This window comes from Muntiacus reevesi, chromosome 2 (assembly GCF_963930625.1).
Source record: "Muntiacus reevesi chromosome 2, mMunRee1.1, whole genome shotgun sequence".
In the NCBI taxonomy this organism is placed as follows: Eukaryota; Metazoa; Chordata; class Mammalia; order Artiodactyla; family Cervidae; genus Muntiacus; species Muntiacus reevesi.
This window is the reverse complement of record NC_089250.1, coordinates 104,937,602-104,964,337: the sequence shown is the minus strand read 5'-3', so window position 1 is coordinate 104,964,337 and position 26,736 is coordinate 104,937,602. Positions and strand designations below refer to the sequence as shown.

General features: G+C 48.1%; 1 protein-coding gene, 1 non-coding gene and 1 pseudogene across 2 annotated transcripts in view; 2 read left to right on the top strand and 1 right to left on the bottom strand.

The window, feature by feature from the left end:
- HK1 (hexokinase 1) overlaps nt 1-26,736 on the bottom strand; it is a 70,665-nt gene that overhangs the window by 14,973 nt on the left and 28,956 nt on the right. Inside the window, exons 3-13 of the mRNA XM_065922487.1 lie at nt 26,095-26,243; nt 18,986-19,105; nt 16,929-17,024; nt 16,220-16,319; nt 15,926-16,109; nt 8,878-9,033; nt 5,907-6,140; nt 3,144-3,448; nt 2,085-2,233; nt 1,687-1,806; nt 223-318 (exon numbers count right to left, since the gene is read on the bottom strand). Coding sequence (XP_065778559.1) covers nt 223-318; nt 1,687-1,806; nt 2,085-2,233; nt 3,144-3,448; nt 5,907-6,140; nt 8,878-9,033; nt 15,926-16,109; nt 16,220-16,319; nt 16,929-17,024; nt 18,986-19,105; nt 26,095-26,243 — 1,709 coding nt within the window. The remainder of the gene's footprint in view (nt 1-222; nt 319-1,686; nt 1,807-2,084; nt 2,234-3,143; nt 3,449-5,906; nt 6,141-8,877; nt 9,034-15,925; nt 16,110-16,219; nt 16,320-16,928; nt 17,025-18,985; nt 19,106-26,094; nt 26,244-26,736) is intronic.
- LOC136162218 (small nucleolar RNA SNORA70) lies at nt 13,452-13,590 on the top strand. Its single transcript, XR_010662036.1, has one exon. It is a non-coding gene; the product is annotated as a small nucleolar RNA SNORA70 (small nucleolar RNA).
- On the top strand, nt 20,020-20,623 carry LOC136158108 (single-stranded DNA-binding protein, mitochondrial pseudogene; annotated as a pseudogene).

The following is a 26,736-nucleotide window of genomic DNA, read 5'->3' as shown; positions in this document are numbered from 1 at the left end:
TTCCCAAGAAAGTACAATTTTTATAATCTGAAGAAAGGAGCAGTTCAGCGGTTAAGACTGGCAGTTCAGTGGTTAAGACTCCGAGCTTCCAATGCAAGGGTCGAGGGTTCAATCCCTGCTTGGGGAAATAAGACCCCACATGCTATGGGGTGCAGCCAAAAAATCAAAACATAACCTGAAAAAAGTAGTCAAGATTTTTTAAAACATCCTTTTAACAGTTACCTCTCTCCTTTTTATCGCCTCCCTCAGTAAGGTTGCTACATCGTGACCCACGCAGTCGGTTGCCTTAAAACCTTTGGTCCAGGTGATTAAGATACCCTGCAACAAGAAGGGCACCGCAGTCTTGTCATTAATCCTTCCAGGCAGAACACAAAATGCCACTCCCTCCTTCCAGAGTAAACACCTGCTAAGACAGTACAGTGAGATGATGCTGGAACATCTGAGGCACAGACAGGTAGAATATGAAGAGTCCTCCCAGGCCTGCCCCCTCTCACAGTTCTCACAGCGGTCTGGTTTATGAGCCCCACTTCACAAACGGAGAAACTGAGGCATAGAAAGTTAACAGTGCTGCCCGTGGTATAACCAACTAGTGCCCCTGAAGAACAGTTTGCCAAAAACAGAAGTGGAGAAATGCAAACTTTTAGTAACTCTGTTATGACCTAAAGTCAGCTTCAGCTTGACTGGACTGTAGTTTATATACCTGCTAGCTGTGTACTCACCATGATGATGGTACAAGTGAACTGCTTTTAAAAACCACCAGACCTTTAACAAATCACCCTTAAAAACTGCCAAAACCAAGTTTACATGGATCCACCTGTTGAGATCGCAAAGCCTTTAAAAGGCAAAAAGCCCCGAGTCAGCACTGTGACTGGATTAACCGGCTTCCAGAGGCAGGTGGCCCTACCCAGCTTCTCAACTGCTGATCATACTCTGCAAACCCTGGCCTAAGACCTATGTGATGTGATGCCAGCACCACGGCTTCCTCCCTGGCCATACCCCTACCTGGGAAAACGCAGGCACCCGCAACAACAGGACAGGTCCTGCCTGCACGACTGCACAGTCAGATCCTTTCACAGGGACTGTCCCCCTGCTCCACCAGGACCCCTAAGCGTGGCGCTGGAGCTGCTGGTCTAAGGGCTGGGATGCTCCGCTAGACTGGGGCCTCCCTGGGGGCAGGAACTGCCTGCCCAGTTCTCAGTCCTCAGCAGGTGCTCAGGCCTTGACCTTGAACTCTGTGTCATTCCATTTACTGAATAAACATTTATTAAGCATCTTTTCTGCTAGCACCCTGGGCTAGGGCCTATAGGGAACACAGATCCTTGGCTCAAGGATCAAATGACATTGAAGAAAAGAAAGACACAGGAGAGCACTAAAAACTGGGTAAAAAGTGCTACAACCAGGCAACATTAGAAGAAAAAGGGAATGTTGAGGAGGGTGAGATTCTTGTTGCCTGGAGGCCTAGAAGGCTTCCCAGAAGAGGTGAATGCTTTAAATGATAAAAGAGTAGAGTCTGAAGATGTTTTGAAGGATATGGCGTAAGAGCTGGGTCAACCCTCTGTGACAGCTAAATTGTCCAGAATCAAGGGGTGACCCACTGTCTGGAGGAGGCTTCAAGAGCTGACGCACACTGGCCAATAGTCGGTCAGCACTGCCCGATGTCTGAAGCCTGGAAAAAAAGAGACTTACCGCATCTAAGCTCGTCTGCTTGCAGGGAAACGAAAATGTGAAGCCCAGAGGCATTTTAGGGCCCTTGATGCCCATGTAGTCCAGGAAGTCAGAGATGCAGGAAACGATGTGATCAAACAGCTTGAGAAGAAAAGAAGGGATTACTCATGCACCTCTGGTTTCACACCCTCAGTGCACACACACACACACAATGACACAGGCAGAGCCCTCCCTCGGATCTTCAGAGGGGCCCGAGCATCCTCAGCCCAGCGTGGCTGAAGGTACCTGACGCTTACGGACTGCCCGGACCCAACTGCACCACAGCATGTATCACATGGAGGCTCTGGGGCTCAGCAATGCCACTGGCCAGGTGTGTGACGCACACATGCCTTGGCAAGGGAAAAGCAACACCATCTTACCTCCTCCCCAGTGCCCTGCATGATTTCAATGGGAATGGCATAGATCTTATTGTGCATTTCCACCGATCTCTTCTTCCCACTACGGATTTTCACCAGCAGGACACGGAAATTCGTTCCTCCAAGATCCAGGGCCAAGAAGTCACCGTTCTCTGTTGTAGTCAAGAACATCAAGCAGGTCAAGAAGAGTGAATTTCACCTCCTGGCAGCCAGAAACTTCAAACTTTCAAGGGAGGGAACCCCATATTAAACACAGGGGAGAAACTGTTAAGTCTTTTCTCAGCATACAGCCCAGGCTCAGAGAGGTGGGCATGAACTCACGACTACCACAGTCTCCAAGTCACACTAGAAGACAAAAGGCCCCATGGATGAACCAACAGGACCAGCAAGGTCACAGTACACGTTGGATGCGGAGCTCCAATGTGCCTGGATGTAAAACTCCCCAGGCCTCTGCGGGCCTCTCACATGCTCCACCTAGGAAGCAGGCACTGTTTATCCTTCTTCTGCCTTACTGTGTTTCGCAAAGGACCTACAAGCAATCTCAGGGCTTCAGAATCCACCCAGCTCTGTTCTTTAAGCAATACTTTCTAATTCGGAGCCAGGGCTATGGTTTTAAAGACAGTGACTGCCTGGGAGTCAGATCAGGGGAGGTCAACTGCCTTGAGTCTCACATGCAGCAAGCAAGTCGGTGGGAAAAATGGAAGAGAGGGACTTCACTGGTGGTCCAGTGGTTAAGACTTCACTTTCTAATGCAGGGGATATAAGTTCGATCCCTAGTTGGGGAGCTAAGATTCCACATCCCTCATGGTCAAAAACATAAAACATAAAACAGAAGCAACATTGTAACAAATTCAATAAAGACTTTAAAAATGGTCCACATCAAAAAAAGAAAAAAAATCTTTGAGAGGTCTGAGTGAGTTTCTAACTCTTGCCAAAATCATGCCACCCATCCCAGTGTCAATGTGTCTCCTGGAGAAGCCAACCTCCCAGCAGCCCCACAGTGACTCGGCCGCTGGTATGAGAAGCAGGAGGCACGTGTGAGCCCCCAGCTCAGGTCCTCACCAGTCCCGTCAGGAGTGCTCCGGACGAAGGAGGGCAACATCTTGACCACAGCCTTGTCATGCGTCTGCTTGCCCAGCCCCAGTTCCATCTCGGCCCGCATCCTCTTTTTCACCTCCAGCAGCATCTCCTTGGTGAGACTGAAGTGAGCCAGGGTCTCCTCTATCTGTCGGTGTTGCTCAGCCAGCCGGTAGGCCACGGCAGTCACCATGGCGGCCCCCTTGCCACTGCCGCTCTCGGAGAGGAGGAAACGCACGTCACAGTCGGGCACCAGGCGCCGCAGAGTCTTGTGGAAACGCCGAGAATACCTGGGGGACGGGGCGCGCAGTAGACGGACTGAGCCAGAGTGGAGGGACCTCTAGGATCCCTTTCTTTTCCCACACTTTAATTCCATCTTCTACACTCACTTTCCTCGTCACTCAAGTCATACAACACATCCACTGTAGACAAGTTAGCAAACACAGACAGGTAAATAAGGAAAACTGAAATCACCCATAGTCACAAACACAGAGAGAGCTCTCCTTATTATACGAATATCGGGGGTCTTCTCTGGTGGTCTAATGGTTAGGACTCCATGATTCCAGTGCAGGGGGCACAGGTTTGATCCCTGATCAGGGAACTAGGATCCCACATACTGTGCAGCCAAAAAAAAGAAAAGAAAAGAGTATCGAGTACAGAAAATTCAGGGTTCAAAAATCTGTTGTCCACCATGACAAGGAGATAATACAGGATACTGGTTAAGAAAGAGCCCAGTGTTTAAAAAGTCAGACCAGAAGGGACTTCCTTGGAGGTCCAGTGGTTAAGACTTTGCCTTCCAATGCAGGGGTACAGGTTAGATCCCTTGTCAGGGAGCTAAGATTCCACATGCCTCAGGGCTAAAAAACCAAAACATAAAACAGAAGCAGTGTTGGAGCAACTTCAATAAAGACTTTAAAAATGGTCCACATAAAAAAATCTTAAAAAAAAAAAAAAAAAGTCCCCACTTTCACACCAGGGGACCTGGGCCTGTTACTTAATCCTGGAATCAATGCAGATGACAGCATCTAGCTGACAATGATGAGGAAGGAACTCAAATGAGTTCATCAAATGCTTCAGTGAAAAACTGGCGCTAAGCGGGGGCTCAATAAACAATTGCTCTTGTTTTTAACTTTCACTTGGCCCTTTCCCTCAGTCCCCAAGAGCTGAGATATTTTTTAGTGGTTAGAAGACTTTAGGACAAGACTCAGTAAGACAGAATTTTCTCCAGGTTTGTGGTCTGTTGTAAGTATGGAAGGCTGCTTGCCAAAGGAAACTGGGAATCTAGAACCCCAAAATGATAACAGTGGTCAATTCCAGAGGATGGGATAAAAAATGACTTCTCTCTGACATTTTTTGAACTATTTGAAGTTTCTATACCAAAAATATGTTACTTTGTATTTTAATCTGTATTTAATCAGTTATTTTTTCAAAAATAAAGTTGCAGATGAAGAGTTCAAGAGATTGCTGGTGGTGATGGCTGCACAACAGTACGAATGAACTTAAATTTACTGATCTGTACACTCAAAAAATGGTTGAGATGGTAAATTTCATATTATGTATATTTACCACAACTAGAAGATTATTTTAATGTGATGTAAATGCCTAAGCTTTCTCGTCCAAAAACTAGCCAAGAAATTTTTTTAAAAAATGGCTAATTGCATTATCAAGAATTTTACAAATACTCTAAGAATACAAAGCAATAAAATTGTGAACCTGGCAGATAACAAGAGCTAACTAGCTCAAACCCTATCCCCTCAGTAACACAGAATTATCTCAGTTTAAGTCAATCTTCATTTAACTGTTTCGAGACCTAGTATGAAGGCACAGTATCTGCAAGGCCACTTCACAGGCACATTATATATACAATGGGAGAAATATCTGAAGTCATGTATTGAAAAAAAAAAAAACCATCTTCTAGGCAGTCATTTTTAAAACTCAATACTGGGACTTCCCTGGCAGTCCAGGGGTTAAGACTTCACCTTCCAATCCAGGGGTGTGGGTTCAATCCCTGAATGGGGGGCTAAGATCCTACATGCTTCCTGGCCAAAAAAACAGAAGCAACATTGTAATAAATTCAATGAAGATGTTTAAAATGACCTACATAAAAAAAAAACTTTAAAAAATTAATTAAATAAAACTCAGTATATAAAGACTTAGAATTCACCTTTAGCCTTTAAAAAAAAAATACAAACCATGTTCTTAGTGGCCAGAGAAGGCTTCTGACACTAATGAGTCCAGCAGACAAGAAGGCAGCATCTAGGTGAGGACTAGTGACAACCTAATCTCTCACTGGCTCGCAGATGCAAAGCGTCGACAAGCTGCCCATTTTTAAAAAGTACTATCCGAGTGTTTGGGGAGCTTTAGAAACTCACAGGAGCTTCTAACATAGGAATGTGGGCAGCACATGTATGTTCCAAACTACAGTGAGGATGACAGTCCCTGATTAAATGCAGACAAGTAAGAGAATTGAAGATACAGACACATTCCACCCAGTGCTCCTGGCAGTTAAAGAAGTCTCTAACAAGACTTATGAAATGAGGAGAGATGACAGAGCAGTGCAGAAGCAACACCAGTGGGAATCAGCTGAGAGCCAGATATTTCTCCAAGTGGGCAACTCTGATCCTTCTGTCCAACACTAGATATTGACTTGTCTGCCAAAAACTTTTACTGGGTGCAAAAGTCTGACCTCTGGAGACGGTCCTTCGCCAGGGCAGGTACTGAGCGCCAATGAGAGCAAAGGGGACTCACTGTGGGTGCGTCTTGTAAAGGGACCCGTCGACACCAACCGTGGTCCGCAGCCTGGGCGTGCCCTTGTTATCTCGGAGGCGGTTCAGGATGGCGCCCAGGGTCGCGGCCACCAGGTTGGCAGAGCGAAATGAGACGATGGTGCACACGTGCTGAACCGAAACACAGTCGTCATCGGATGGCTCCACTCCCAGGCGGGTCAGGATTTCTTTGGCATTGTGGAGGCCTTCCTTATTCCTGTGGAGTCAGAGGCCAGTACGCGTTAGTTAAGGACTACAGCAGGCGGTGCAGTGCTGTGAGCAGAGGCTTGAAGGTCCTGGGGAGGTGAGCTGATCATTCATCGTGTGTGTGTGGCAAGGGAGAAATCCCTGAGAAGGGGTCTCCTCCATAAGAGGTCGGAAAGCAGCAGGAGGAAGAACTGTTATGGCTAAGTTATGTCAGGCACATGGAGAAGAGAGGCCAGGGCACATGGGCTCTCAGCAGGTGGAGGAATAGCGGCTTCCACCCCAGGGCTCAGTGCTTCAGAGAGGTGAGGGAGTCTGCTGGTCTTTGGGTCTGTCGCATGCCCCTGGATTCTTACACATTCTCCCACGATTTTTTCAGTCAGAGTTTAATTTCCTGCATTTTTGTTATTTAGTCGCTAAGTCAAGTCCAACTCTTTTGCTACCCCATGGACTGTGGCCTGCCAGGCTTCTCTGCCCATGGGGTTTTCCCAGCCAAGAATGCTGGACTGGGTTGCCATTTCCTTCTTCAGGGGATCTTCCTCACCCAGGGATCGAACCCACATCTCCTGCTTGGCAGGTGGATCCTTCACACTGAGTCACCTGGGAAGTCCATAATTTGCTGCATACATGCTTTGTATAGCTTTTGTTGGATTTAAAGTATATCATGGAGCATATAGCTTTATTACTATTGTAGATGCTGCCTTAAAAAAAAACACACATATACACACGTATTTTAAATGTATCATATTAAAATGTTAACAATGGGAAACACTGGTTAAGAGATATAAACTATCTTTGTAGTTTTTCTGTAATTCTAAAAATAGTCTAAAAGATTTTAAAATATGTACATATTTTAATTACTGTCAATACATAGAAATATAATTAACTTTTGTATCTTATCTCTAGACATCATTCCTAACCTCTTCTGTTATTCTAATCACATGTCTAGAATATTTTGGTATTCTATACAAATACATCTGCAATTAATGACAGTTTTACTTTCTCTTTTTTTGATTCTTATGCCTTTAATTTCTTTTCCTTTTTTCTTTCCTAAAAAACTATTGGCTAAGGCTCCAGGACAATGCTGAATAGAAACAGGTGATACTAACACAGGGCGCTTAACTCGGTGCTCTATGACAACCCAGAGGGGTGGGATGGGTGGGAGAGAGGTTCAAGAAGGAGGGGACATATGTATACTTATGGGTGATTCATGTTGTTGTCTAGCAGAAACCAATACAACATTGTAAAGCAATTATCCTCCAATCAAAAAAAAAAAAAAGAAAAGAAAGAAAGAAACAGGTGATACCATCTTGATCCTGATTTTAAAGAGAATGCTTCCAACATATCTTCACTGGTAAGACGTTCTTAATAGTTTGTTTTTTTTTTGAGATAGGCTTTATTACAACACATATGCCTTCTTGAGCTAGTTGAAGTGGGTTTTGTTTCTTGGTAACCAAAGAGCCAACACCATAAACAGCCCCAGAGGAAGGCAGGCATTTCCTGACTTTGTCAATGATTCTGAGATAAGCCACAGGTCTCAGGCTCCCTCCCCTCCCACAGCTGAGCAGGAGACCTGAGAAGGGGGATTGTTGGAAACTCAGTAGTGTGGCTCCCTACTGACTGTAACGCTGCAGATCCTGAAGAAGAGGTTCTAGGACAAAGGCTGGGACTCAGAAAGAGCAGGTTCAGATAAACCCCTTTCCACTTACATCAGCATCTCCCTGGAGTCAGAGCTATGATGCCACCGGCTCTGAATTTCCAGGACCACAGCATGGGCAGTGGGATGACCGCCTCAAGCAGAAATGAAAGGGTATTTCTAGCATCAAGCTAACCCTATCTTTAAACAGGTGGCCTCATGTGGCTAAGTGGAGTCTCCTGAACCAGGAATAGAACCTGATGGCACACGGGACCAGCGACAGGACAGGCGCCCTTTAGACGTTGAGCTGCCTGTCTACATCAAGCTGCCTGGCATCAAGTCCACCCAAGGCCTGCAAATAACAGGCCTTGGGTGGACTTGAGACAGAGAAGTCTGGGTTTCTTACATTGAGGTCAAAAGATAGAAGCCAGGTTGCTGGCTGGACTCTGTCCTTCTATGTCTATCTGTCCTATCTCATCTTTTAACCAATGTTTCTCAAACTTGTGCCAAGGACCATGTGTGGCTGTGAACAAGTGAAAGAATGGGGGGATGGGGGGCGGAAGACAGAGAGGGGAGTTGGGTAGGCAGAGTGGGGAGGGTGCTTCAGGCACAAAAGGATTTTGGGAAATGACCAGTTAACCAAAGTGAACTAGGCTTTCTTTTATATGCTAATGAATACTTATACTTCTCTAAATATTTCCCAGTCCTAGAGGCCACAAAACCCTTTCTTCGGGGAACACCTAATGAACTTGAGGTCATTAGGGTTCCCTGGAACACTGTCTGGAGAAGACCCTGATATCCCAAGGGGAAAGTAACCTAGGCCTGAGCTCAATCCGTTCCTGTTCACTTCCAGGATCAGGTGTATGTGGGCTTGGGGGAGGGTGAAGGAGAAGGGGATGCTTTGGAAATCACACCATTCAAGAAGCATTTGCCTGACTGGTGCCACCAGGTGCCCAAAGGGAGAGCAGCTCAGGGTGGGTCAGCTAAGTGAGAGGGGAGGCCGGCCCAGAAAGCCCTGACACTCCCAGCAAACCAGGACTCAAGCAGGTAACGAGAGACCCATCGTTCTTCTCTGCCCCATGCCCCCCGGAAAGCCTCCAGGGGAGGCACCTACTTTTCGATGGCCGACACGTCACTGGTGTTAAACTTCCCTCTGGTGAGCAGCTCTGGGGTGATCCGCCCTTCAAATAAGAGGCCCTCCTTGGCCATCTTGACCAGGATCAGTCGGACCAGCTCGCCCATGTACATGCCGCTGACCATCTTCTCAAACCTGCAGCAGAAAAGCACCAGGGACTTGTCAGTCCCTCCTACGTACTCACCACTGTGGCAGCTCATGAGTGGTGGGAGAGATGTGAAAGGAGAGGAAGGCATGGCCTCAATTCTCACAAGCAGACAGTCTCATTGGCAGGCAAGACCAGGCATCTGTGTGAGTAAACAACGGACAGACAGCGGGGGAACAGGGGTTTTCCAGACCCCATACCCATCCCCAGGGTAGGAAACAGGAGGAGAGCACCAAGGGGCAGGGGCAGTCAGGGAAGGCTGCCTGGAGGCGGAGGGAACATCAGGATTTAGATGGAGGGTAATGAGGAGGGACCTAGACAGGAATGAGTAGGATACGATCATCTCGTGCAAAAGTTTATGCCTTACTTTTTATTTTTATTATTTTGGGGCCATGCCACATGGCTTAAAGAATCTTAGCTTGCATGGATCTTAGCTCTTCGACCAGGGATCGAACCTATGCCCTAGCAGTGTAAGCACTGAGTCCTAACCACTGGACTGCCAGGGAATTCCAATTACTGTACTTTTTAAAGGGTTTTCATCTTCATCCCTCTATCAGGAAGCTCTCCAATTCCTGTGGCAAGGTGGTCAGGAAGTATTCTCCCCATTTCCCGGCTCAGAAAGTGTAGACGTCTTCTCTGAAGGAAGATGACAGGGCTGAAATGCAGCCATTCCCCATGGGACTTCTGTCGCTGGTCACCTTCCTGACACCCATGTTCTCCTTCTCCAGCCAAGAGAGACCAAGGAAAAAGGTCTCCAAGAAAGTGCTTTGTGCAATTCACTCCTTCCCCACTGACCTGCCCTTACACTCCAGGAGAGGGCTCCCTGAGTAGCTGAAAACCGACCAGCTCCTCCTACCACTCTGGCCACATTCAGCCACAGGCCAATCACAGTGGATCGGCCCTCCTGCCTCCCCTGGGAGGTGTGGTGGGCGGTGTGAGTGCTGTGACTGCAGCAGCCATTTCGAGCCCAACACTGCAGGAGAGAAGCAGCCAGGAACTAGGGCTCGAAGCCGTATCTGAGCCGGAGCCAGGTCCTGAGTCCTGGCTGACGAGGGGCCAGGAGGAAGCCCAGAGCAAGACAGATCAGAGGCAGGTCCACATCCAGGCGGCTGGCCTCTCCTCTGAGGGAGCCCAGCTGGCACACCCAGGGCTGGCTGTGACACAGCAAAACAGTCTGTTCCATTCAGAGCCGGATTCAGGAGCCAGGGATGCTGCTGGGACCTGAGCGAGCGGCCCTCCCCACTGCAAATCAAGGAGTGGGGAAACACTAGCTCTCATTGTTCAGACAGGAAAAGACAGGCCTGCCCTGGCCACGGCTGTGATGAGGATCCCTGGCAGGAGAGCACCCTGCTGAGTCCTAGCTGCCCCACCCAGCTCCTGCCCGAAGCACCTGTGGGAACAGCTTCAGTGCCACCCAAACTGGAATCTCAGAGCAGACAGGAGCCAGACTGCCTGAACTGAACTCCAGCCCTGCCACTTTATTATGCTACTTACCTTTTGGGGCCTCAGTTTCTTTACCTGCCTAATGGGGATCACACAGGGCCCACCTATAAGGTTTCTGTACAAAAGATAGAGGTGGATATGGGTAAAACGCTCCAGGGCTTGACTAACACTGAGCCATGGCCCTTGCTATGTCTCCTACCTAATTAAGCACTTTATGTGTATTAACTTATTTCATCCTTATTATAAACCTTATGAGATAGACATTATCATTATCCCCATTCCACAGATGAGAAAACTGAGGCATAGAGAGGTTATATAACTTGCCCACAGTCATAGGGCTGATGGGTAGCAAATCCATTATTTTCAGTCCAGTTAAACCCAGCCTCAGATTCCATGCCCTAAGCACTGTGCTGTTCTGTCTCTCCCATGGACAGTGTCATTAAAAGTCACCTGTATTACTGTCATGCTGGCAGCCACCAGCCCCAGCCCAACCCAGCCTCTGCTTGTCTACCTCCGGCTCACTCCTCGAGGCAGACTGCACCCCCTATTGGGCAAGTATGACAACAAGAAGGTTCTTCCCCCTTAAGGTGAGCTACAGTCTGCCTTGGGCACCTTACTACCATTGCTGCTGCTGCTTCTTTTTTAAATTATTTTTGGCTGCGCCAGGTCCTCATTGCCGTGCCCAGGCTTTCTCTAGTTGTGGGGAACAGGGGCTGCTCTCTGGTTGTGGAGCAAGGGCTCTAGTGCTATTGGGGTTCAGCAGTTATGGGGCACAGGCTTCGTTGCCCCACAGCATGTGGGATCTTCCCAGACCAGGGATCAAACCACCCCCCCTGCACTGGCAGGTGGATTCCTAAACCACTAGACCGTCAGAGAAGTCCTACCCACTGCTTCTTGTTCTGCCTTCTGGAGACACTCAGAATGACCTGCTCCCCTTTCTACACGATGGTCTCTTAGACACATAGACGCTGCCATCCCCCTTTTCAGATAAAGGAAGCCTGAGGCCAAGAATCTGTCCTTTCACAGTCCCTAGAGTCCCCGCTGGAGCAGCAGAATAAGGAAACAGCACTTCTCACAAGCCTCCAGAGAAACCCAGCAAGTCGTGATCTGCTGCTCAGCAGTCAGATACCTACGACCACAGGCCAGTGGGTGGCACCATGGTGTTGCAGCCTCGCTGCATGCTGGTGGGGACAGGCAGTGCTGTAGCCCACAGGGCCTGGGGGAGGCTGGGGAAGGTGGGCAGGGGATTGGATGACAAGGAGTGCCTTTGGCAGCCAGGGTCTGCTCCGACGGGCAGCCCAGGGACGGAGAAGGAGGGTGAGGTCTGTGGGCACCTAAAGAGGATTAGAACTGCTGAGAGAGTCTACGGAGCAGGCAGAGCAACAGTAAGGAAGGTGTTTGGGGGATGACTTGAAAAGAGGTGCAATTTACTCCACCACCATCCAGGCCAGACCTCCCTGCTGTCACGATCACTGCTGCTGCTGCTCTGCGGGGCCGTGTCTCCTTCACGCTGAAAGATGTGAGAGGGAATCACAGGGGAATGGGATTCAAAACTCCTTACAAAGCAGAAAATAAAAGAAAACAAAAGAGCAAATGGCCTAAGAAGACAAGAAGAGGAGAAGGAAAATGAAAGAGGGTGGGGCTATGCCTACAGTAGGAGACAGGTGTGGAACCAGGACAGAGGGCAACAGGGAGGAAGGAAGGCCATGTCCGATCCCTTTTAAGGGAGAAACCTTCTAACCTGGGGGCTAGGGGAGGGGTCCTGAAGCAGCTGTCAGCAACGAAGGCAGGAGCCACAGAGCCGCTGTGCTGATACCCTTCCTGTCAGCTGGATATGGTCAGTACTCAGTAAATGTAAACTTCAATCAAAACAAATGAGTGGATGCATAGTGGTCTAGAGCCCACCTGGGCACAGAGCCTTCAGATAGAGCAAACACACCTCTGTTTTTCAGCCCTGGTTAAAAACTGGAATCACTTGCAGGTTCTTGAAGACAGGCCTCAGCCCAGGCCAAGTAGAATTGGGAGGGAAGGTAGGGAGGGTGGGGAAATACCTAGGCAACAATATGTTTTTTAAAGGTCTCTAAGGAATTCTTCTTTGTTTTTTCTGGCCATGCCATGCAGCTTGTGGGATCTTAGTTCCCTGAGCAGGGATTGAACCTAGACTCTTGGCAGTGAAAGCGCAGAGTCCTAACCACTGGACCACCAGGGAATTCCCCTTTAAAAAAAAAATGTTTTAATGTAATTCTAGTGAAAAACATTCCTCTAGGGGACTTTCTGGGGAATTCTTCTAGGGAATTAAGATCCCACATGCCGTGTGGCACAGCCAAAAAAAAGAAAAACATTCCTTTAGACCATTCATGATAATTTTTGCTCATAAATGATGAAATGCCTCTTAAGACATTCTGGAAGTTCACTATGAAAAACATGTACTTTCCAGCAGGACAGAAAACCACAAACCTAAGCCAAATTAAACCTCAAATTAGGCCAGCTTTGCCCTGTCCCAGTGTCCTAGGGCCTTAATTTCCCCATCAGTCAAATGGAGCAAACACCTTTCCCTGGTACAAGGAAAACAAAACGGCTTTGAAGAACTTGACATCATACAGAAGACACAGGGAAGACCCCAAAAATCAGGCAGATGCTTAGGAAACCAGCTACAGTAACTTTGGCCAAAAACCTTCTGACCGATAGCCTATTTCTAGCAACATATGATACAACTCAAAATCTGTCATTTTTTCAGAACTGCTCTTACCAAGACCTGACCTGTGGTTCAGTCAGCAGGGAAGATAGAGATGGACCTTAGCACACCTGTCTCACTCTTTTATCCACGCACTTATTTCCCACCCATTTCCCAGCCACACTTCTTATCCAATACTCATCCTCCAACCCCCATCCATCCACTTATCCTTGTGTGTCCATCTTCTATCTATCCACCATTTCAAATATGTTTATTAAAAGTCAACTGTGTTTGCAGCCAATTAAGCTGACTGTGCTCTTTTCCCCATGGGGGCCTAGTGTGCGATGGCTGCAAACAGCAAGCAGCCTCCTTGGTAGTGTATGCAACCTGTTGCCTGTACAGGTAGCCCTAAGGGACCTTGGAGACAACTCTTCCTAGTGGGCATTCATGACTGGCCTGCTGTTTCTCAATCTAGACTCCAGACAGGTATGCGCGGTGCCTTTGGAAAGCCCCAGGGCACAGTGGCCAGGGTCCACATTGGCCAGGTCATAATGTCCATCCGCACCAAGCTGCAGAACAAGGAGCATGTGATTGAAGCCCTCCGCCGGGCCAAGTTCAAGTTCCCTGGCCGTCAGAAGATCCACATCTCCAAGAAGTGGGGATTTACCAAGTTTAATGCGGATGAATTTGAGAACATGGTGGCAGAAAAGTGACTCATCCCGGACGGCTGTGGGGTCAAATACATCCCTAATCGTGGTCCCCTGGACAAATGGCAGGCCCTGCACTCATGAGCATCAGCTCTGTTCCCTCCTTAATCACGCTCACCAATAAATGCTATTTCCTCTTCAAAAAAAAAAAAAAAAGTCAACTGTGAGGCCAGTTCACATTTCAGCCCCGAGGATACAGTTCAACTCTTTAGAGAAATTCAGAACTACCTCAAAATGGATGACAGAAAATCCAGGTTTCCACCCAAGCCACGCAGGATCCCTACATTGAGGCCAAGGAAATAGCCAAGGCCCTGGGCCTTATCTGCTCAGTTATCGCAGGTAACTGCCCAACCTGCTCTGCTGAGAAGGGTGACTTCAGATTCAGTGATTGACCAGTAACTACAGGTACATCATTTCTTATCTGAAACTCCTGGGTCACATTTGCTTGGGAATGTGGGCATTTGAGGATTTTAGAGATGTAATATGGTACACATGCCACATAGTACAGAATAGCCCGAGGTGCCTGAGGCAGGACTATAACCAAGCACAGATCTCCAGTGACATATATAAACATGCAAGTAAATAGCTTCAAGGCAGCTGGGGTCAGGTTTTAGAATTGGGGGTTAGGTCAATGGATTGAGGGGGAAGAACCTTTGGTTATCAGAGCTGGGGCTCTTTATTACCTAGCTGGTGTTTTGGCATGCAGAGCAGATGTTCAATGCTGGGTCTAAGAACTCAGGATTCTCCCCGTGAGAGACCTCATTTATTCACCACCACCACTCCCAGTGGAGGGAGGTTGGCCATTTATGCAATTCCATTAACTCAGGTGGAAAGCCCAATCAGCCAGCCTGGGGGATTGAGATCTTTTGGACGACAGATTTCAAAATGACAAACTCCCTGACAGTGTCTCCCTGGCAAAGGATGAGGGCAATTAAGCTCACAGGGTCAATGAACATCTCCCAGCGTGCTGACAGCACCCAACTCCAGAATAAGGCTGCTGGGAGGTCAATCAAAGAGGGCAGCATGCTAGCATCACAGAGAAATATGAATATGCACTTCAGGAAACAAGGAGCTCATAGGAAGTAATGCCCACACCAGCCTGAATGATATCACTCATACTTCTGTGGCCAGAGCTCTCCAAGGCTAAGACCAACTTGCCAGAGAAGCCTGATGCTATGTTCTTTATCAGCTGTGACCCATCTGGCTTATACATGACATAGAAGAAGGTCTCCCCACAGTCTGCATGACTCACATGGCTCCCAACCACTCCCCTGCATGACAGGTATTTGCGTATGTGACTTCCCTCCCCAACTGGACCTTAAGTTCTGGAAGGGAAGGTGCTACTCTGTATCCCTGGAGCCTAGCAATGAGCTGGCACATCTCAGGTGCTCAAGAAGTGTGTGCAGAATGAATGGACACTCACTCACTCTCCCTGCTCACCAGACACCCCACATGCTGAGTGGCTTCTCCCACCCTCAGCAACAAACCCTACTGAGGACATCATATGGAAATGTTTTTAAACCTTAGCTTCGGGCTAATGATTCTGTGCTTTTAATTTTTAAAACATTTACAAGGACACAATCACAGTGTAATTAAACAGAAATTTGGGGGTGGAGTGGGGGGGTAAATTGGGAGATTGGGATTGATGCATACACGTTATTACTATATATAAAACAGATAACTAATAAGAACCTACTGTATAGCACAGGGAACTCTACTCAATACACTGAATGACCTATATGGAAACAGAATCTGAAAAAGAGTGGATAAATGTATCAATGTAAGTGATTTGCTTTGTTGTACAGCAGAAACTAACCCAACATAGTAAATCAACTAAACTTTAATAAAAATTAACAAGGAAAAAATAATTTAAAACATGCTTTCAATGCTGCAGACAACACAACTGTACGTGTCTCCAAAAAAGTTAGATAACATACACTTGATGGGTGATCCTTTTGTGATCACCTGACTTCCTGCCCCTCTCACCTTCCACCCCAAATCTCCCCTTAAGTGTCCGGCAGGTCCTTTATATGAGTGGTAAGAAAGGGTGGGACTCACAGCTGCTTCCCAGGGTTGAGCGACCCCCGGTCTATCTCCCGGTCGAACTCAGTGCGGATGTCCTCCAGGGCCCCATCGTCCCCGAAGGCACCCCACTCGGTGTTGATGCACATCCTCCCCTCGTCGCCCTCCACCAGGTCGATGTGCCTGAGTTCCTCCATGTAGCAGGCATTGGTACCAGTACCTTGGAGAGAGAGACAAGATCAGAAGCTGACCACACCACGTCATGAGAGAGACGGCAACGCCTGCTGGAAACGCCGGCTTCAGGAAGGGACAGGACGGGGTGGGCGTTACCAATGATGAGGCCGACTTCACACTGCTGGTCATCATAGCCACAGGTCATCATGGTCCCCACCGTGTCATTCACCACAGCCACAATGTTGGCGTCATAATCCTGGAGGCAGAGAAGAGGGGGTCACTGCCCACTCACACGTGGAGCAGAGATCACTAGCCTTTAAGACAGCCTGGCTGGAGGGCTCCCGTTTCATAGCCTCCACTGCTGCTTTCATCACTGGGGGCACTCGAATTCACCGGATTCAAGCCCAGTGATCACATTATGGAGACGAAAAGGTGCCCTTCGTTATTTGGTTTACAATTTTTTCAGTGTGGAGTTCACTCACAGAGCCACAGCCCTGTGTAAACCATCCCAATGCATCCGCGCGCCTTCTGCATTTGCTGCAACTCCGGCATGCTGCACTCGATCACGCCAGCTCCCTGCACAGCTGCCCTCCTGTCAAAAGGAGGCCAACCCCTGCCCCAAGAGCTTGGCTCTTTGACAGCACCTCGGACGGCTCTGCTTTGAACCAGCCGCGACCTTCCAGACTGTGAGCCCTCACTGCTCACCTGCCTGGGTCTTCAAGGACCCGCACCCACCACACCACCACCACCATGTGATGCCTCAGGCCATGCACTACTGTCCCCCCAAAGAACCTTAGTCACACAGCCTACTCCCTACTCTCCTCCACCTCTGGGTGGTCAAGGCAAGTGGCGAATGAGAAGTTACCCCACGCTTTTTGATGGCTTTTTCAAGAAGCTTCACCACATCGGCTCCCTCCACGCCACTCGCTTTAAATCTCTTTGTCCAGGTGATCAGGATGGCCTGCACAGGAGAGTACAGAGAGGTTGGAAGAGGGCTAGGAGGCCTCCACAACCTCCAGGTCCCTGGGGAGTCTGCTCAAGGACAGTGACTAAGCCGAGGCCCGGGGGGGGACACATCACATCGGGTAACAGACCCAAACTCTTCTCTCCTGTTTATCCATCCACACAATGCATTTCTCTGGGGGCTGCCACAGGGAAAAAAACCCTGCAGCTCACATTCAAACACAGTCCGTGGCTGGCCAGTGCGGTGGTGTCTCACAGCATGCAGATCTAACTGGTGTCAACTGCACAGCCAGACTTCATTTAGAAAGAGAAACACTGTTATTACCTGATCACCTTTCTGTATTTTCAAACCAGATCTTGGTTTCCATGGCCCCAAGGAACTTTGGTCAGAGCCAAATTTCGAAGAGAAACAAAATGCTAAGATAATTCTTGGCTACTGTGCTTCTAAGAGCCAAGTCCTGAGCTTAAAGGGTAACACTAACTGTGATTCATGCCTCTTCCGCAAGTTTGGAATGTAACTCCCATTTGTAAGCAATGAGTCTATGATACAGTATAATCCATTTCCGTGTGTATATTACTAGTGAAACACTAAGGACAGATACCCAGTGGTTATTCACTTCAGACTATAGAAGCATTGGAATTTTACGTTTTGCTTTACACCTTTATATTATTTCAATAGTTTTATCTATTGCTTCTGTATCTTTTTCTTTAAATCAAGGATCCAAGAAAAGAATATTGTTCTATGTGACTATTCTCTGAGTGCAGAAGTCATTATAAATGTGGCTTGGTTGGGAAGAGCTGCTATTTAGGCCCCGTCATCTCCAGGGTGACACAGGGATGGGGAAATGTCCCCATTGGGCTGCCCTGCACTCCGAAAGCCGGGTAGCCTCCATGCAGGCTGCATCAGGAAGGGTGGGCAGCAGCCTGCAGCTGACCAGGCATTCCAAAAGCCTCCAGACACTGTTATCACCCCTTCGACACTCAGGGCCCCCCAAGTCTTGGAAAACACGGTACTGTGGAAAGAACATGGGTTGGAAATCAGGACATCAATCCTATCCCCACCACTCCTGTCCATTTCCTCATGGGCAGTCTTCCCAACTCCTCTGAGGGTGACTCTGCTCATCTGTCAAAAAAGGCAGCTGGTCTAGACACTCTTGAAGGTTCCAGGCAGCCTTGAGGAGTGGGCACAGGCCTCCGGATGGGTAATTAGATCCTGGGATCCACTGACTTCCTGGCAGGCGGCAAGCCCAGCTGAGCAAGCCCTCCCCAGGGAAGGGTCAAGGCTGGCAGGTGCGGACCACCCTTCTGACTCTTTCTCTGCCAGGCACCACCTGCTCTGCTCTGCCCTGTGGGGCTCTTGTGTCCCCAAGGACGCTCCCATCCACTTCTGCCACTCCTCCTTCCTTGGAAGACAGCACCTCTGCCAGACAAGCCATATCTGTGTGCAGCTTTATCCTAGGGCCTAGCCCAACCCACAAGGATGGCACTCGGTCCACGGCCACTGATGAACAAGCAAACAGCCAGCAGCCACTTCATTCCCAGCCCATCTCCTACCTCTTCCGGCGGGAGCAGGGATGTCTCACCCTGTCTTCTGCCCAGGGAGTGTGGCTGTCAAGCCTCAGCTCTCAAAAGCCGAGGGAACTAGTACTGACAACAGTCCTCATGAAAGGCCACTAACCCTACTTTGTTTTCTTTCACTTGCTTGAGTTGAAGAAATGGTTTTCTCTACCAAATGGCCACAAATACCACGATTTGTCATGAAAAATACACATATGACTAAAGCAACTGAAAAATAAACATGATTATCATGACCTTACATTCTTTTCTACGAATGCTTAAAAAAAAAAAAAAAAAAAAAACACAAGATACGCGGACCATCCAGTAAGAGAAAGGAAAAGGGTTCCTTAGCATTTCCCCTCTGGGGTGTCTGGGAAGCCTGATAATCCCAGAACGTCTTACCTCGTCTATTCTGGATTGCCGACAAGGGAAAGAAAACGTGAATCCCACAGGTAATTTCTTGTCCTTGATTTTTTTTTTCTCCATGAAGTCTCCCAGGCACTCAGCGACATGATCAAAAAGCTGGAGGAAGCACAAGAGAGCAGTTGGGAGGGAGAAAGAGGACTGAGCATCTCAGGAAAAATGTGAGGGATTCTCTGCCCAGCACAGAAAGGAGCCTGGCTACCCTAGCTGCCCATCCCCAAGGCACCTGGTGGCCAGGTGGGGCTTTCCCTGGAGTTTAGTGGTTAAGACTCCCCATGCTTCCACTGCAGGTGGGGCTTTCCCTGGAGGTTCAGTGGTTAAGACTCCCCATGCTTCCACTCCATGTGGGTTCGATCCCTTGTTAAGGAACTAAGATCATGTATGATGTGCAGCACAGTCAAAAAAAAAAAAAAAAAAAAAAACAGGAAAAGAGAAGCCAAGAAGTGCATGACTGTCCAAGAAGAGTCCCTTGAAAATAGCCTGCCTCGTTGGCCAGCACGACTTAGGAAGCCTTTTTAAGCCTTCACATGGCCTCTCGTGTATCACCTGGGTACTAAGATGTATCATCTGGGTACTTAGGAAATGTGAAAATAAGAGGAAAACAGTTCGTGCCCCACAACACACAGGCCATGGACCGCCAGCAGCCACCCAGGCAGAGTGACCATCTGGCCCCTTCTCTCTAACTCCATCTCTCTCTCCCTCAGTCAGTTCCAAAAGCTCTGTGAGGCAATTCCCCAGCCTCCAGGCCACTTGAGTGATTTCACAGTCTTCGAGTTATCCAATTTTTACTTTTGACTCAAGTTCTACATGCATGCAAAAAAAGTGCATGCATCCTAAGTATAGGGTTCATCGAATTCTCACAATTTGCACTCACCTGTGTCAGCACCCAGACACCCTCCCGTGCAGTCACTGCTACTGCCACCCAACCTCACAAGGCCAATCGCAAGCCACTCTGACTTCCAACACCCTATCCATGGTTGTCTACTATGTATAAAAGGACAGCAGTCATTCCCTGCCTGGAGGCTGTGCGGGCCAGAGCCTCAGGAAAAGACTAAAGATTAGACTGGAAGAAAAGAGAGTAGAAGCCATGTTTCGAAGACCTGTAGTACAGGTGCTTCGCCAGTTTGTAAGACATGAGTCTGAAGTAGCTAGCAGTTTGGTTCTCGAGAGATCTCTGAATCGCGTGCAGTTGCTTGGTCGTGTAGGTCAGGACCCTGTCATGAGACAGGTAGAAGGAAAAAAACCCAGTCACAATATTTTCCCTAGCAACAAATGAGATGTGGTGATCAGGGGAAAATGAAACCTACCAAATGGGTGATGTCAGTCAAAAGACAACATGGCATAGAATTTCAGTGTTCCGACCGGGCCTCAGAGACGTGGCGTATCAGTATGTGAAAAAGGGGTCTCGAATTTTTGTGGAAGGGAAAGTAGACTATGGTGAATATACGGATAAAAATAATGTGAGACGACAAGCAACAACAATTATAGCTGATAATATTATATTTCTGAGTGACCAGATGAAAGAGAAGCCGTAGACTGGACGATTCTTCTCTGGCCGGTGTTTGGTACAGTCTCATTTCCAAATCATGCTAATGTTTATAGTCCCTAAGGATAAGAATTAAAGTATTCTTCGTTATAAAAAAAAAAAAAAAAAAAAAGGACAGCAGTGTGCGCACTCCATGGCGTCTGCCTTCATCTCCTCTACATTATGTGTGTGGGTCACCCACATAGTTGTGCATCTCTACAGCAGTGAGACCCAGGGCTGGTTCCCACTGCTGCACAGTATTCTATGGTGTGAATATACTGCGGTTTATTTAGTGAACTGCAATTTAAGTTCTACGACATGTTGTAGAACTTGCTGGCTCTACAACATGTTGCCAGGATATGCATATGTATCTTAGAATCCACTAGAAAGAAGTCAGAACACTGTTTCCCTAGCCTCTGTGTGAATACTGTCAAGGACAGCAAGCTCATCACCTCTAAGGCAACTTTTTGGATTTCTCCAATACCTCCCTCTTTCTCTAAAGTATATCCAGAACTGAATATAATATTTCACATGTGTTCTGATCAAAAAAAAAAAAAAGCATAGTTGAATTAAGAACCTCCCTTTCTCTTAGCTCTCTACCTCTATTAATATAACCAAACCATATATATATGCTCTTTTGGCAACTGTGCCAGTCTAGGTAACCCCTCTTTTTTTTTCACATGGCTGTCGTTTAACACTAGGCCTCCCATGTACATGGGATTGGCACAGCTAACGGAGCTTCTTGAAGCCCAGAGAATGCAGCGTTCGCAGGACCAAACCACACAGTCACAGGAAGCAAGCTCAGCCAAGGCAAGGCCAACTCACTGAAGGCTTTCTCTGCAGGGTCCTTTCCCCCCATATTAAACTTATAGTTCTATTCAGGTTTGATTTTAACAAATGTGTCGAGGAGAGAGTCCACGGGAAAGGGTGGAGTCCATGGGGGTAGATCGCTCCCAAATGCCTGAGGAGGGGGCAGGTCCCCGCCCCCTCCTTCTCTTCCCTCCTCGCCTAAAGGGACTTGGGGAGGGGGCTGGTCCCTGGGCCGTGGGGGTGGTGTCGGGATAAAGGACCATGGAGGAACAAGAAACCAGACCAGGGAGGAGTGGGGGAATGGCCCAAGTGTTAGGGGAAGTACACTGACTGAAACCCCCCACCCTGGCCAGGCACCATAGTAACCATTTGCATGAGTTGTTTCATGACAGGAGATCCTGATAAGGAATACGGAACTAGTAAGCCACCACCAGCCAGAAGAGTTCGGAAAAGGTCCAGAGGAAACACTGCCTGTCCGTCCACTTCCCAGAATCCCTCTCGCTAGCATCCATCTTGGCTGAGCGATGCGTGCACCACCAGGAAAGACTCTGAATTAGAGTGATTGGCCAAAGACCACCCGGAAACCAATCCCATCACCATAAAACCCAAGACTGCGAGCCACGTGGCAGAGCAGTTCTCCTGGGTTCCCTTACCCTCCTGCTCTCCACCCGGGTGCCCTTTCCCAATAAAATCTCTTGCTTTGTCAACATGTGTCTCCTCGGACAATTCATTTCCGAGTGTTAGACGAGAGCCCAGTTTTGGACTGGAAGGGTCCCCCTTCCTGCAACACAAGGACCATTAGCCAGAAGCCACAGCTTTCTGATTCCAGATTGAATTCACAGACAAAACACAACTAGACCACAAGCAGCACCCACTTCCTCTCCCCACCAGGGCTGCAATTCGAGGGGAGAAGAGACAGTTTCACCAAAACCACGGTCTACTCACTCAGGGCCACTCTGTCGGAGCTCCCTGACAGGTTGAGGGGACAGAGGAAACCAAAATAAAACGTCGGATAAATTGTGTAGGAGGAACCCAGGAAGGGCCCAGCCAGAGCTGGGCCAGGCATCACGGCCGCCCCGACAGCCACTCTGTAGAGTCTCCTTGAGAGGAGGCCGGAAGTCAATATTCCCATCCCCATCTTTCCCCAGATGTCCCTGACCCAGCCCTGCAGTCTGAGCGTCCTGCCAAAGGAAAGGAAGATGTGTCAGCTCTGACTTGGGAGCCTCTGTCCCTGAGTCCATGGTGACAGCGGCCACTCTGACCAAGGAGGCACACGGCCACCCTCCCTGGGAGAACCCTGCTAAGTAAGCTTCCTGCGACCTACATATCTGAGCGACGTAAACCCATTACTAAGCCCGACAGCTCGCCCCACGTCATCTGCCGGAAGAAGCTCCAGGCTCCCCGTGGCCCTCAGGGCAGCCGGCTGGGCGGAAGGCAGGCAGGCTGCGGGCAGGAAGAGGCAGGGAAGTGAGCTACACAGGGCTGGGGCGCTGGAAGCAGCCTCTGGATTGAAGTCAAACACACCCACCCCTTTGCACTCTGCTAAAAAGGAAATGCCATTTGTGGAATGCCCCAACCCAGGGGCGACAAGCCTGCTCAGAACAGACAGGAAGCTTCCCCCAGGCTAACCCGTGTCTGTGACTAACCAGAAAGGGAAGTTACCCAGCCTCTCTGCACTCAAAATTTTAGTGACTAAAAAACATTTTTTTTTTCTTTCCCAATAACATGCACATTTATTTAATTTAAATAAATTTAAGTTATTTATTTAGTATTCAAAATTCCCCAAGCTAAATAAGTGATGTTTTAAGAAGGTCACATTTATGTTTCTGAAATTATTAAAGCTTAAAACTGCGCTGAAACTTTCAAGATACTTTGTGTTTCTGTGTGTTATGTGTGTGTGTGTAGAGCAAGAGAGAAAAAAGGGTAAAACAAATAGTTAATTGAGAAAACTGGATAAAGGATATAAAAAGCTCTTTGTGCTTATCTTAAAGTTTTTCTGAAAGTTTAAAATTATTTAGAGTAAAAGGTTCTAAAATCTATCAAAAATTCCTGCCTATGTTTGAAAATGAGATCACAGCCCCAAGAATTCAGCACAATTCACAGGCTGTGAATTTGAGCTGCTTCATGGGCAAAATGGGGCCCTTTGTGGACTAGAGTATTCTATAGGTCAATAAGAGATATCAGAAAAATGGGCCACCAATATTTATTGCTAACCTCACACCAAACTTCTAGCTGAGAGGTTGCCGTTTTATCTCTATTTTTCAACTGCCAACCCTCTCCTCCCTCAATCACTTGAACCTTCCTCCTTGCCCTCACATTTCTACACTATCAAAAAATTTTAGTAGAAGTACAAATTAATTTATTAATTAATCAAAAACAAAGACCCAGTCTAAGAGTGCCCCACATTGCTAAAACGGTCACATCCGGAGCCAGACTGCCCAGGTTCAAATCCCAGCTTTATCACTTATGTGCTGTGTGACCCTAGGGGCTGATCACTTAACATCTGAACCTCAATTTTCTCATCTGTGAAACAGGAATAATAATATCTACCCACAGAGTTGTAATGATAATTAAACGAGTTAATCTGTATAAAGGGCTTCTATCAGTGACATACATAAGTTCTATGCAAGTATTTGCTCTAATAATATAACATTATCATTATCCTCATCAACATCAACATCTTTTCTTTGCAAACTGCTTGAAAGGGGCAGCTGCAGAAACAAGTGGAAACAAAGTAATCTTGGAGCTGGGGAGATGGGGAAGGAGGCTGGAATAGACAAGGTCCTGGGGACAGCAATTAGAAGAGTCATTAGCTTTGGAACTTTAAAACAATAAATATTCATGATGTGTGAGAAAGTATGATACACAACTGTATGATCTTAATTACATAAAAATGGATGCTTAGTTGTGTAAATACACAAACGAGACCTAGAAGGACACATCAAATGGTAAACTGCTCATGATTTTGGATGACTGTGTCTTCTGCTTCTTGTGTTTTTTGGTTTCCTAGTATGCACATGTTAACGTTTAAGAAATAAATGTTTTTCTAAAAATCTTTTTTAAAAAAGTCACCGCAGAAGTGATGCAGCAAGCATGCACCTGAAGGAGGGCATCCCCTTAATTTACAAACCCTGCTCCTAGTATGCACATATTAACTTTTAAGAAATAACTGTTTTTCTAAAAATCTTTTTTAAAAAAGTCACCGCAGAAGTGATGCAGCAAGCGTGCACCTGAAGGAGGGCATCCCCTTAATTTACAAACCCTGCTCCTAAAAAGTCAAGGCAAGACTCACATGAATGCCCATGGGATGGGGGGGCGGTGGGGGGCAAGTTCCAAAGATGAAGGCAGGAGGCAGAGGTGGCTCCTTCCAAGGGCCATGGGGAAAAGAGTGACTAATCAATATTTGTTGGCAAATAGAAGGAACAAGATGCCAACTGGAGGCTGCTGGCCACCTGCAGAAAGGAGCAATGTGGCGAGCACTGGGCAGGGTGAGGAGACCCACTGATTGGCAGCTTTCATGCACACACTGAATGAATGAGCCAATCTCTGCAGCCCTGTTATGGAGGGATAGCAGAGAGACCTCCAGGCACCGGCATCTGATGAGCAATGCACCCGTTTCAGTGGCTGATAAAAAGAGACCTAAGGACAGTGTCCCCATCAATGCTCACAGTCTGAAAAGCTCTGAACACAACCCCTGCCCCTCCTTGGCAGCAGGTTAAAGACCAGTATTAGCCCTTTTCTCTGGTAGAAGGAAAAGGCAGAGTTTGCAGTACGTCCCAGCCATGGGAATTTGGCTACAAACTGGAGTCAAGAGAAGGCACTGGGCTTCATCTCAAAGTCCAGCCCAGAGCCAGTAAGTTTTCTGCAGAACTTAGTCATGAACCTTGCTGTGAACACACCCTCCCTAAAACAAATATTTGGCAAGCTCTGAATAATACATATCCTGACTGCAGCCATGGCTTAGGAGGCGAGCTCTAAACGGAGGGGAGGGGTCAGAATATCTGCAGGAGATGGGGAGGAGCAGAACAGGACCAGAAATGACTGCAAGCCTGCCCAGGGCTGCCCACAGCCTGATCACTGGGTTCTCAGTGAGCCCACCACCCACCACAACCAGATGGGGAAGCAGGAGGGTGGACAGGCCCTTCTGAGCACACGCATGGCCTCGGCCAGCAAAGGAAGGCAGCCCTTCCGTTGGCCGGGGTTACAAGTGTAAGAGGAAGGGATGGTGACTTTCCAGGCAAGGCCCTGCCCTTGCTGCTTTCCACGCCAAGGTCTCGTAGGAGACTATTCAATTGGGAAGCCAGGAGCCCTTTAGAATAGTCCTGGGGCTCTGAACTCAGATTCCTGCTGTCCCACAAGGTGACAGCCACAACCAACAAGGCTTAGGCCTTGGGGAACTGGGTGAGGAGGACAATGACTTGGAAGAAGGGCTTTCACCCAAGGGCTCTGCTCTCCCTCTGCTGGGGAACCACCCCAGGATCCTTAGGGACTGAATGCATTTACCCGCTGGGCCTCCTCTTTATACCCCTCACCTGAAAGGACCAGTAGCCCCCTCCCATCCACCAGCTCATTCACACGGTGGGGATCTCTTCAGACAGTCATACCCTTCCACCCAGAGTCCTTCTCTATGTGTGCCTATGATGGACACGTCCAGGGGCTTGGCCCACCATTGCTCTGGGGCTGGTTCCTGGGGATACCCTGGAGCCTGATGCTTAGGCCACAGGGGCTAGTCAGAAGGGAAGTAGAGACCTACCTGGCTTCCACTGCCATGCATGATGTTCTCTGGGGTGTCGTAAGCCTCAGACTCCATATGAACAGCCTGGTTCTGCTCGTGATTCACCTGCACCCGTAGAATTCGAAAGGAAGATCCGCCAAGATCCAGGGCGATGAAATCTCCCTTCTCTGTTAGGGAGACAATAACATCACATCAGATTCAAGTGCTCTGGGAAGGCCACACGCTTCACCCACTTCTCAACAGGGTCTGGCCCCACTGCACTGTGCTTTCGGCCACAAAACAGGAGTCATGTAGACCCCATCACACTACAGCCCCACCTGGAAGAGTGGTCAAGAGAAGCCCCCTCCCAGCCAGGCGTCCCTAGGCAGACAGCTTCACACAGTCCCGCTCAGTCCCAACTGCAGGAGAACCAAAGTATGGACTTCATTAAAGTCCCAACCATCGTTCTCCCAATTCTTTACCCCTTCTCACAAATGGCTATGTTATACATAAAGTAAAAATAAAACAGCATTTCAACTCAGAGAAAACCCTACATCTGAGGTCTATTCCATGCCTTGAGTTCCTTCCCCATGAGACACCAATTCCAGCTAGTCCATAGCTCCACTGATTCCCCAGGGGATTTTTTTTAAATTGTAGTAAATACACATAACATAAAATTTT